Raw genomic sequence first — 12,516 nt, 5'->3', positions numbered from 1 at the left:
TGCAGCAGTTGAACCATCACATACTTGCTACTCCATGACAGCGGGCATTCTCATTTTGTGTTTTGTGATGTGTGAGGCACATGTAGCTCCTCTGAAGCCTGTCATTGTTCCTCGTAAAGAGCTGACTGCTGTAGTGGTTGCTAGCAGGATGGAGAAGTTATTGAGGAAAGAGTTACATATGGACCTGTCTAACCCTAAACCCCTAACCTTGTCTTTTGGACAGACAGCCCTTCTGTTTTGAAGTGCAGTAAAAATTAAGACTTCTAAATTCAAAATCTTTGTAGCAAACTGAGAGTCAGACATGTTGAAAATGTGCAACGCATCTTACTGAATGTGTGTAAATACTTCAAGAAACCGTGCAGATGTAACATGTAGGAGTGCAGAGGTTAAAAACTGATGAATGGATTTCTGGTCCAGATTTTTTGTGTGAACCTGAGAACAGATGGCTAAAAATTCCTGAGATCTTGAAAGACATTTCAAGATCTTGAGATCAAGCTGGACAAGGTAGTTCTGGTTGAGAGACTTAACTACTTTTCCTTATGACTTTGCCTTAACAGGGCTGCTAGTGGCTTCTCAAGCGTCACACCTTGTTGCTGTTTTTATCACAACATAGAAAGCTATTAAGAGAAACACTTTGTGAACTACATCTAAGTGCTGAACAGCTGGAACTAGTTGTCAAGATGAAAGATGTCAAGGCTCAGTGTGGTGGATGCTCCTCCCAACACCACATCGTGTTAGTGCCAAATGACATCAGCTAGACTCTCCTGCAAAGTTCCTCTCCAACCGCTTCCAGTTCTGAGTACACCATTTCAACGCTTGGGTATGGACATAGTGGGCCCGGTTGAAAGGAGTAAAGCAGGTAACCGGTTTATGCTGGTCATTGTGGATTACACAACTAAATATCCAGAGGTTTTCCCCTTGAAAGTTGTCAAAGCAAAGAATGTTGCATTCTGTTTGGTGCAACAATCCAGAGTTGGCTTTCCTCAGGAAATACTGACTGACCAGGGCACCAATTTCATGTCTAAGCTGCTTAAAGATGTGTATCAGTTGCTGGGAATTAAAGGACTGAGAACAACACCTTATCATCCACAGACAGATGGCCTCACTGAACGGTTTAATCAAACACTTAAACAAATGCTACGGAAATTTGTGAGCGAAACAGAGTCTGACTGGGACCAATGGCTCCCATATATTCTGTTTGCATATAGACAAGTTCCCCAGGCCTCCACTGGATTTTCTCCCTTTGAGTTATTGTTTGGCCACGAAGTGAGGGGAGCCCTGACTGTTCTAAAGGAACTATGGGAGGGGGGACAAACTAACAAAGAACCTTTAAATGTTGTATCTTATGTCCTCCAGATGAGTGAGAAGCTGGAGAGGATGACAATCCTGGCCCAGGAGCACATGAAGACTTCTCAGCGCAAACAGAAGACCTGGTATGACTCTGCAGCCCGGGAGAGAGGGTTCGAGCCAGGCCAGAAAGTGCTTGTTATGCTGCCTTCAAAGGACAGCAAGCTATTGGCCAAGTGGGAAGGACCTTATGAGGTACTGGAGAAACTGGGACCAACAACATACAAAGTCTCTGTCCCAGGTAAAAGTTGCTCTACTTGCATTCTCAATGTAAACCTGCTGAAACAGTGGGTGTCCAGGGGCCAAGAAAAACCTGCCTCCTTTTACATCCGAAGTGCAGATGATGAAGAACTTGAGGAACAATATTTTCCTGTTCAATCAGCCTCCAAGCCCAGTTTGGATCATTTATCAGAAGATAAACAGTCAGAGGTGAGGACTGTCTGTCCATTGAGTGTGTTCCAGGAGAATCCAGGTTATACTGATGTGACAACACATGACATTACATTAAAAGAGGATGCTGCTCCAAAATGACTGAGCTATCGCATACCTGAGAGACTTCTCGAACCACTTAAAAAGGAAGTTGAGTTAATGCTTTTCCTTGGGATTATTGAGGCATCACAGAGCGAGTGGTGCAATTCAATTGTTCTTGTCCCTAAAAATGATGGAACACTTAGGTTTTGCATTGACTTTCGCTATCTAAATTCAGTCTCAAAATTTGATTCTTATCCAACACCACAAATCGATGATCTTATTGAAAGACTAGGCAAAGCAAAATATCTCACCACTATTGATCTTTCCAAAGGATATTGGCAAGTGCCACTCTCCCCCAGGTCCAAAGAGCCGACGGCTTTCAGAACACCATGGGGCCTTTACCATTTCAGAGTGATGCCATTTGGCCTGCGCAGAGCTCCTGCCACATTCCAACGCCTAATGGATAAGGTCCTCAATGGCCTCTCACATTTTGCCTCTGCATATCTGGATGACATCATTGTTTACAGCAGCTACTGGGATGAACAGCTGCAACATCTACAAGTAATCTTTGAGTGTCTCCAGAAAGCAGGATTGACGGTAAATCCAGCCAAGTGTGCCATAGCAAAGAGGGAAACAGAATACCTGGGCTTTGTCATTGGTGGAGGATTGGTGAAGCCACAAATTAAAAAGATTGAAGCCATCCAGTCCTGAAAACAACCTACAAAACAACCCTACAAGTTTGAGGTGCATCACATCCCATCCATCCATCCATTTTCTATTCACCCTTTGTCCCTAATGGGGTCGGGAGGGTTGCTGGTGCCTATCCCCAGCTAACGTTCTGGGCGAGAGGCGGGGTTCACCCTGGACAGGTCGCCAGTCTGTCGCAGGGCAACACAGAGACATACAGGACAAACAACCACTCACACACACACTCACACCTAGGGAGAATTTAGAGAGACCAATTAACCTGACAGTCATGTTTTTGGACTGTGGGAGGAAGCCGGAGAACCCGGAGAGAACCCACCATGCACAGGGAGAACATGCAAACTCCATGCAGAAATCGAACCCAGGACCTTCTTGCTGCAAGGCAACAGCTCTACCAACTGCGCCACCATGTAGCCCGCATCACATCCCTGGCAGACAAAACATTACTGCTGACTACTTGTCTCGCTGTGCCAGTGGGCCTTCAGAGGAGGGGGAGTGTGTGGTGGACGCTCCTCCCACCACCACATCGTGTTAGTATTTTTTCTTTATATTATATTCCAGTTTATATGTTTAAGTTAGTTATTTCATTTAGACAAATATTTTCTAATGGGTGCACACTTTAGTTAATGTCTGTCTGAATGGTTTATTTACACTTGTTTTTTGTTTGAGGTGCTGCTGATTCAAATTGTTATTTATTCTTTGACTTATTTCTGCATTAAATCTTTATGTTTTGATTGCTATTTTTGGAAGAATTAAATTGAACTTTTTCTACTTTGGTACCTGAGAGTGAGGGACCAGACTCAAACAAGAACAAAAAATGTTCGAAGAGTCTTCTATGCCAGTGTTTCTCAATTCCTCAAGTCCTCGGGGGGCCCCCCTGCCTGCATGTTTTAGATGTGCCTCTACACCAGAACAGCTGATTCAAATGATTGCATGACATCTTCTGCAGCCACCAAGTCCTGCAGGAGCCTGTTAATCACCCAAAGATTCAATCCAGGTGTGTGGCAGAAGGGAAACACCTAAAATATGCAGGCAGGGGGTCTAAGGACTGGAATTGGGAAACACTGTTCTATGCTTAGAAGATATGGTTTAGATATGGTAAACAGAGGCATTTATTACAGTTTGAGATTAACATCTGTAACATATGGCCAGATGTGAAAAAAGTGCTGTGAATACTTTTCTGATGTGCCATAGTGCAGAAGTTTATTGTTTTGGTGTAATGTAATTTTAAATGTCACATCTTTAGCAGAAACGTTTATGTAGAAAATAATCCGTATTATCAAAAATAAAGGCTTGACATCATCACTGTGTCTGTAGTGAATATGTGTGGTGAATCTAATGACTGACATGAATAAATTTGTCAGTAAGATAAGTTGATTGAATATGGATGCATATATATAGCGATGCGTTTAGTAATTTAGAATTTAATAAATTCGTTCAGTAAATCAATTCACTAAGCCAATCACATTATTAATAACCTATAGACTGACCTTTTAACGACTTTATTCCTTTTGATTATTTTTCACTCACAGTTAAAGCATTTTAATCTGACAAATGAGCTTCATCAGGACATATATATATGTATTAAATATGAGTGTTTGAATGTACACTTCCGAGAGACTAGAACGTCATGTTAGAGGGAGGGGCCCTCTAACCCGTACCAAGATGGCGATGGTATTGCCGCATCGTTCGTATCAACAGCAGTAGTCAAGGCGACATCACCGTGTACATCTTTGAAAGCTTCTGGTTTTCCGTTTTCTGTTGAGAACACAGATGCGGTGCCAAGTCAGGGTGACTCTCTCTTTTACGTTTATTTTCTCTCACTGAGTTATTTATTTTGATGAAAAATATTCCCTCCGTATGGCTGTGTTATTGTAAACTGCAGCCTTTCAAGAGGATTCCGAGAAGCCTAATGGTAATTATATTCAGCACAAACAATGAGACGTACTCTGGCGTTACTGAAGGTAAGTGGAAGTAGGAGGACATATGATGTACATAATTTCCCAAATATCCAGAACAGCTTATAGAAATAAAATGTGTCCTGCATTGTCGGTTAATGGAAACATGCAATAGGGATTGGAGAATAAGGGGATGAAGGATAAATCCTAGTCAGAGGAGTGTGAAATATGTACGTTTTAATTGAGAGGCTGTTGCAACCGAAGATGGGGTTGCCTGTCGATAAGCAGTGAAAAAAGTAAAGTAATGTATAGGCTCTAGGTATGTAAGAATAGGATGTTAGATTTAGACGCGCTTCCACAACATACCTGTGTGAGGGAGCAAACATGTTGCTATGCAGGCCAACATCCACATGTTGTCTATATATATAAAGTTATTGCAAGAGAAATACATTCTATCTATCTATCTATCTATCTATCTATCTATCTATCTATCTATCTATCTATCTATCTATCTATCTATCTATCTATCTATCTATCTATCTATCTATCTATCTATCTATCTATCTATCTATCTATCTATCTATCTATCTATCTATGCTACAGCAATTGTTGGATGGTTATAAATATCTATTTGCTAAACTTTTTGTCTATCTGTATTCAGGCATGGAAAAATGAAGAAGGAAACGCTATTCAATTCAGAGAAATGATGGGGAAACAAATTCTTTAAAAATACACAAATATGGGATGTAGCAGAAAGTCACTTATCTTGATGAACTTTGAAGCATCTAATCAGTATTGATTCATCTTTCTGATAAACGATAGAACTACCCTGTGCTGGTGACAGAACATTGATTGACTGCATTGGACTAAGGGAACACCAGTGCTGTGATGCAAGAGTACATCTCTCCAGTGCTGTTGTAAATTGTAGGAACACTCAATTGTGTGTTCTCAGAAGAATCAAGATTACTCTGCAAAGAGAGAAGTGATACATTTGAACATTATTTTTATATTAATCCACTGCTGCAGGACAACATGCCTTATATTCTTTGATTAAAAAAGACTGAAAATTTTGGCTCAGAGTTTTCACCATGCCTCGCAATCAAGCTTTTTCTGAACCAGAATACTCTGTGGAGTATTCGGCAGACTGCTCTGTGACATTGGCCTCTGATCCGGGGCAGGCTGTTGGGCGAACACACGAGGTTACAGTTCGAAATTCTGGATCCTGCCTTTGCCTGCCACGGTTTATGCGCCTGACATTTGCACCAGAGTCGTTGGAGAATCTCTACCAGACCTACTTCAGAAGGCAGAGACATGAAACCCTTTTGGTGCTGGTTGTGTTTGCTGCTCTTTTTGATAGTTACATCCTCATCATGTGTGCAGTGGTTTATACCTCTGAAAAACTTGCATCCATTTCTGTGGCAACTGTGGGATTGGCAGGAGATATTCTTCTTTACCTGCTGTGCCGCTTTGGGTTGTTACCAGACCGGATCTCAAGGCGTTTTGTGCCCTATTCCCTCTGGGTCCTTATCGCATTACAGATATTTTGCCACTTGGGTCTAAACTATGCTCGTTTCCACCAGGCTAGTGACACGGTGGGTTGGCAGGCCTTCTTCAGCTTTTCTTTTTTCCTTACTCTGCCTTTGAGACTAACACCCATTGTGCTCATCACTACTGTATCCTGTGGGGTTCACACCCTGGTTCTTGGAGTCACCATTGCTCAGCAGCAGCAGGAGAACATCCAGGGCTCAGCGCTCGCCAGACAGGTAATACTTGAGGGGGGAAGACGGGTCAGTGAGACTGTCTCACACTAGTGTTTCTCAATTGTGTCTCTTATGTTCTTGTGTAATTGTTTTAGATGCATCTCTGTTGCAGAACAATTGACTCAAATGATTGCATGACCTCCTCTGCATGCAATCAAGTGCATGCAGAGGAAACACCTAAAACATGCAAGGCAGTTGTCCCTGAGGATGGGACTTGAGAAATGCTATCGTAAACTAACCTGGGTTAATAAATGTTCTTCAGGGATAGACAGGTATGAACTTTTGTGCAGAAATAATTACAGTGTTCTTCTGTAATTTCTGTAAGTGACTGAGTTTAATGTTGTACTTAAAATGTGGAGCTTATAATTTGTGATGATTAGATTTAGTTATATGGGTTTTTGTGACAGACAAACATGACCTATACCAGCTTTTCCATGCAGGGTTGTGGGGGTGCTGGTTCCTATCTCCAGAAGCTCTGTCCAGATTGAGTTACCAGATTTAAAAGTGACAGAAGTATTCAAGACATAGTTCTTAGTTGAGGTCATAAACGGGCCATGGTCATAAACAATAGGTCAAGGCAAGGCAAGAAGAAACCCTACACAGGCTCTCAGGCATTATACAGTCTAGCAGAAAATGTCTGGCTGGAAGGAACATATTTAGGCGGAGACATGGAAGAGAGGCAGTAATCAGACACAGGTACACAGGATGAGAGTAATAGTGGAAATAAGCGCGTAGGGTTGTCGTCTTTCGGAAATAAAAATAGTGAACGCTTGCCACAGCTTCTTGGGGGGCAGAGCTATTCAACTCTAACTCGGTGGAGTTCCCAGAGCTGTGGTATGCATTATTTTAGGTCTGTGTTTTTTGTAAAGGAGTGATCAAGAAACCAATTACCGGTAGTCATACACAGAGGTGAGGAGCCAACCAACACTCTGTCTTGGTTCACAGTGTAACTTGCAGTAGTAACTGGATTCACCTGGTTTTTTGAAACTGAAAACCCAGGCTATGCACATCCCTACCTTTGAACTGACTCTGCGTTGGCTCTTATCCCACTTTCTGAAACGGGGCCAGATGGCTGAGGTGGTTTTTGTCATGAAGTGTGGTGGTGGAACTGGTGAGGGAAACGCAGCAGACCCAGATGAGATGTAAGATGATGAGTTTAATAGTGACACATAACCAGAGACAGTCCAAAAACCTGGCAGCACTGCTGAGTGGAGGCTAATGCTCATCACAGGTAGCAACAGGAAACACGAATGGACAAAACTGACGCCAAATGAGACAAGGACCCAACAACGACAGACACACAGGTGACACTAAATACACAGAAGGTAATCGGGGAATGAGACACACCTGGGAAACAATCAAGGGGAGGACATGACAACACAGAGACACAGGAAACTCGAAATAAATACACAGAAAAATCCAAATCCTCACAGTTTTGGAGGCAAACAAACACACATATATTCACCTTCTTGCTGGAAATGTGATTGTATAATAGACAAATTAATAATTTGAAATAAACTGGAACAAAAATTTCAAAATGTGTGGTCTAGGAATGGAAAAAGCCAGGTAGAAAATCTGGAAACAAGTTGGTAAAGTTGGGAATTGATCCAGAGGCAGACTGAGGTATTTCTTAGATCACCAATGATTTGTTTTAATTTGAATCACCATTTGGTCACTAAGATGAGAGAGAAACAGTATTTGTTTTCTAACATTTTGTTTAGACATTTCCAAGAGTAAAATGTGATCTGTGAATTTTCCACTCAGCTGTCCACATCTTAATTAAACATAGCTAAATATTAAACTTGTTTATGAACTTTATGCCATTACAGTTTAACCATTGAAAGTTTTGCCATTAAACACTGTTTAAAGAAGAAACAACACTTGTCCTGGCTACTTCCAGTCTATGAACTGCCGACCTTCAGAGCTTCTGCTGCTGCGTTAGGAGTCACCTTTGTTGTTGTCATCGCTGATGGCTTCATAAATGTGGGCATAACATCTCCTTATTTATTTGTATGCATGTCCAATTAATTAGAAAAAAAATCCCAAAAATAAGTACCCAATTCTTGTTTTTTTATTTTTAAATACTCCACTATGGAAATTTAAGAATAAATAAAATCCTTCAAAGCAGATATCAATGATATTCATGGTCACAGTGATTGCATGTACATCTCTGCTGTTTGTCCCTCTCAATTTTTGAAAATGTATTTATTTATTTTTTGTAATCTGCCTTGGATTGAAATTGTTATAAGCAGATTTAACACAGATTATAGCGTTAATAGCAAAAGCAGCCTGTTCACTAGGTAGTTGACTATATCGCATCATGAGATCAGAGGGAGCTTCGCCACATTGTCTGACATACTTTCCTTCTCTATCTCATATGGGTCCATCCTGACTGCAACAATTTTGTTTATGCACATTGGTTGAGTGTCCAGATATTTTCTTTTTTGTTGGTCTCGAAGCCATGGGTCTGCTATACATTACGCAAGCAAACAGTGTTAGTATACTAAGACAGTGTGGATCACTTCTGTTCAGACTTGTGGGAACTATATATAGGGCTTTTTGTAGTCAAATAGTTCATAGATACATGTATATTCATCTCATCCTGAGATCTAATTTTGAATCTCTCTTCACGTTTGTTTTCAAGCTACTGGCCAACATTGTGATCTATATTTGTGCCATCACCGTGGGTGTCACATCGTACTACATGGCTGACCGGAAGCATCGAAAGGCTTTTCTGGAAGCAAGACAGTCACTGGAGGTTAAACTTAACCTAGAAGAGCAAAGCCAGCAACAGGTCAGAAGACTTATAAACCCTTTACATCTGGAAATTTTGCATATGGGGACAACACTGGAGGGGAAAAAAGACTGTTGTTTTAGATTCCAACCATAGCCACACTGCTGCAGTGCAATAATTCCATTAAAATGAAAATGAAACTGAAGATGTAGGTGTTATTAATTCAGTGCAGCGCCATGGCAATGGGAAAAATAACTCAGAAAAACTTGTCTGTTTGTCGGCTACACTACAAACAGACTTGTTGCCATAGCAACTGACTGACCATGTATCAGGATTCAACACCAAAAATCACTTAAACATTTCCTACACAAACAACAATAAACTGATGTTTATTTTGCAATCATTAGTAAGTAATCTTTGTGGTATATTATCTATTATCTAGTTAGCTACTATTAACTAGTTTAACTAGATGATTAGCTCATTTAAACACCTGCTCTACTGATGATCTGTCAGTGAGTTTGTGTGGGTCGCTTTTTTTTGTTTTGGAACTGAACCGAAACACACAGAATCCCACATCAGACCTACATGTTACTGTTGTCCACTACTTCCCTCTCCCTTGTTGTTTTTTCTTAATTAAAACTTTTTTCTAACCATGTTATCTTGTTATCATAGTGTTGACAATTTACTAATTGAAAACTTAACACCTAAAAGCAATGCTAGTCATTGTTAGCAAGCTGCTTTTTGCCCTCTAGGAGTGAGTGGGAGCGGGATCTTGTACACGTCACGTCACCCTGCGAGGGGTCTATCGTAAATACTTTGCTGTAATAAGTGGGACATTCAAATCAAAGTCAAATCAAGTTGTATTTGTATAGTACATTTCAGCAACAACGCATTTCAAAGTGCTTTATGTCATAAAATCACAAAAATACAAGATCTACTTCATAGAAACACACAGTCAACATCTGAAAAATGACATGCAGAGCAGAACCAGAACCTGAGAGTTCTGGAAGGTTGATACTACAGCAGCAGATCTTTAATGTATTGTGGTGCTAAACCATTCAGTGATTTATAAACTAACAGTATTTTAAAGTCTATTCTTTGAGCTACAGGGAGCCAGTGGAGAGACTGTAAAACTATCTTCCTGGTTTTAGTGAGAACACGAGCAGCAGCATTCTGGATCAGCTGCAGCTGTTTGATTGATTTGTTGGACAGACCTGTGAAGACGCCGCTACAATAATCAATACGACTGAAGATAAAGGCATGGATGAGTTTCTCTAGATCTGGCTGAGACATTAGTCCTTTAATCCTGGAAATGTTCTTCAGGTGATAGAAGGCCGACTTTGTAACTGTCTTTATGTGGCTCTGAAGGTTAAGGTCAGAGTCCATCACTACTCCCAGGTTTCGGTCTGATCGCTGGTTTTAATTGTAATACATGAAGCTGTGCATTGACTCTAGATCTATAGCTCTAGATCGTTCCTCTTTAGATCCAAAAATAACTTCAGTTTTATTTTTGTTCAGCTAGAGAAAGTTTTGGCACATCCACACATTTATCTCCTGGTGACATCATAATGTAGAGCTGTGTGTCATCTGCATAATTATGGTAGCTAATATTATTTCCTGTTATAACCTGAGCCAGTGGGAGCATATCAATATTGAATAAGAGGGGTACTAGAATTGAACCTTGGGGTACCCCACATGTGACTTCTGTCAGCTTCAATGAGAAGTTTCCTATTGAAACAAAAAATCCCAGTTGTTTATGTAATATTTGAAACAGTTGCATACTGGACCCGAGAATCCTGTGCAACTCTTATGAGCCTGTCAAGTGCTGCAAATAAAGCTCAACCATGATTAAGGTTTTCGTTTTATGATTTCAGCAAAGAACATTTCCCTTGCATGTTTTATTGTTCAGTGATAGTTATGCAGTCTTTCTTTATAGATGTCATAATGAACGTGAAGTTGAGTTTTACTTTGTTCTGCCCTACGGCAGAGTTGTCTTGCAGATCTAACTGTTTGTGCATTTCTCCATGGAGATTTCTTCTTACCAGACACAACCTTCATTTTAATGGGGGCAATGGAATCAATGGAATCTGAAACTTTAGAATGTAAATTATCTACCAACTCTTCTATACGGTTACAGTTTAAAGGTGAGGAGGAAAAATGGATTTGATGAAATGTTTCTGCTGTGTTGTCTGTGAAAGTGTTTTATGATAGTAGCTGATTGTTGCCCGTCTGACAAAGATGACACTGTTATCTTTGACAGTGCAATCTCCATTCACTTAGCCAATCAGATACAGATATTGGAAATATTCACACCCTTACTGATATCTAGGTCCAGTGTGTGACCTCAATTGTGTGTTTATTTAACAAGCTGAATTAGACCAAATTTTTAAGTATATCACACAGCTTTGTTGCTAGGGTTAGGGCTTCTTCTTTTTCTTCTTCATCTTTGGGCTTGTCAACATGAATGTTGAAATCTCCCACAATTGTTAAACAGTCACTATCAATGTAAATATAAGATAAAAGCTCAATAAAGTCAATGAAGAAATTTTTCACGCATGTTGAGCTTTTGCACAAAGTTAACATCATCAGAGTTTGTCTGTGGGTTTTTACCTCAATTCTCAGATATTCAAAATAGTTAAAATGGCCTATTCTGGAGGAAGACAGGTGTAAAGCTACTGTCTGAAACCTCAGACCTCTGATGCACAGAGTGGTGGATGCTCTGGGTAATCACAACCAGGTGGGTTTGATGAAGTAAAGTCTGCTTTGTGAGCACTAAGAAAAGAAATAGCTTTGATAACTTGTTGATTCATTCCATCAATGAATTTGAGGAACTCAGGTCCAGAAGAAAACATTTCCTCAGAAGTGGTCTGTCAGAAAGTGAAGCGCTTATAAGCTGGGAGCATGATTACTGGACTGAATACTGGTAGCTGACTGGGAACAGGCTGCAGCTGAGGGTGGAGACCAGACAGGTAGAGGGGGGTGGGGGGTACTGACACAGGAGGAAAAAATATTAACCAGGAAACAGGCAAACCATAAACCTAACTGTAGTAAAAATATAAACTAAATACAAAGATGAAACTACACACACAGAACTAAACCTACGGTTAAAGATATTCTAAAGGCAGAAAGTAAGGCTGAGGACAAAAATAAACAGTGATGTAAAAAGCAAATATTAAAGAAACCTGAAAATCTAATCAACCCTGGACCTGGAACGTAGTTGTTTTCAAATTTATTGTACTTTTTACACATTCTAAATACTTTATAGACCCTGTAGAGCTTAAAGAGAAAGCATGGAAAGTCAAAGTAAATCAAAGTATGTGTTCTCCAACCTCCCATTCATCAGCAAAGTCATTGAAAAAGTTGTGTGTAAACAGTTAAATAGCTTCCTAATGATAACCAACTGCTTTGACTCCTTCCAGTCTGGTTTCCGGTCTCACCACAGCACAGAAACTGGCCTAGTCAAAGTGTTCAATGACATCCATATAAATACGGACTGTGGGAGAACCACAGTGCTGGTTCTGTTGGACCTCAGTGTTGACCATGACATATTACTGAATGGACTGGAGAGTTGGGTCGGACTCTCCGGTCCAGTGCTTAACTG

General features: G+C 40.4%; 1 protein-coding gene across 8 annotated transcripts in view; it reads left to right on the top strand.

Moving 5' to 3' along the window:
* Window positions 1-4,199: 4,199 nt before the first annotated feature.
* The window catches only part of adcy3a (adenylate cyclase 3a), a 52,556-nt gene continuing 44,239 nt past the window's right edge, over window positions 4,200-12,516 (top strand). For 3 of the 8 annotated variants that reach the window (XM_044117053.1, XM_044117052.1, XM_044117049.1), the window contains exons 1-3: window positions 4,200-4,487; window positions 5,083-6,184; window positions 8,826-8,975. In XM_044117053.1, coding sequence (XP_043972988.1) covers window positions 5,510-6,184; window positions 8,826-8,975 — 825 coding nt within the window. In that variant the 5' untranslated portion in view covers window positions 4,200-4,487; window positions 5,083-5,509. Of the gene's footprint in view, window positions 4,488-5,082; window positions 6,185-6,276; window positions 8,976-12,516 lie in introns of those variants that run through there. The other 5 variants (XM_044117050.1, XM_044117054.1, XM_044117057.1 and 2 more) reach the window with 5 other exon arrangements.

Source organism: Gambusia affinis, linkage group LG05 (genome assembly GCF_019740435.1).
Source record: "Gambusia affinis linkage group LG05, SWU_Gaff_1.0, whole genome shotgun sequence".
NCBI lineage: Eukaryota > Metazoa > Chordata > Actinopteri > Cyprinodontiformes > Poeciliidae > Gambusia > Gambusia affinis.
Note: the sequence above shows the minus strand (reverse complement) of the source record. Positions and strands in the feature narration are given on the sequence as shown.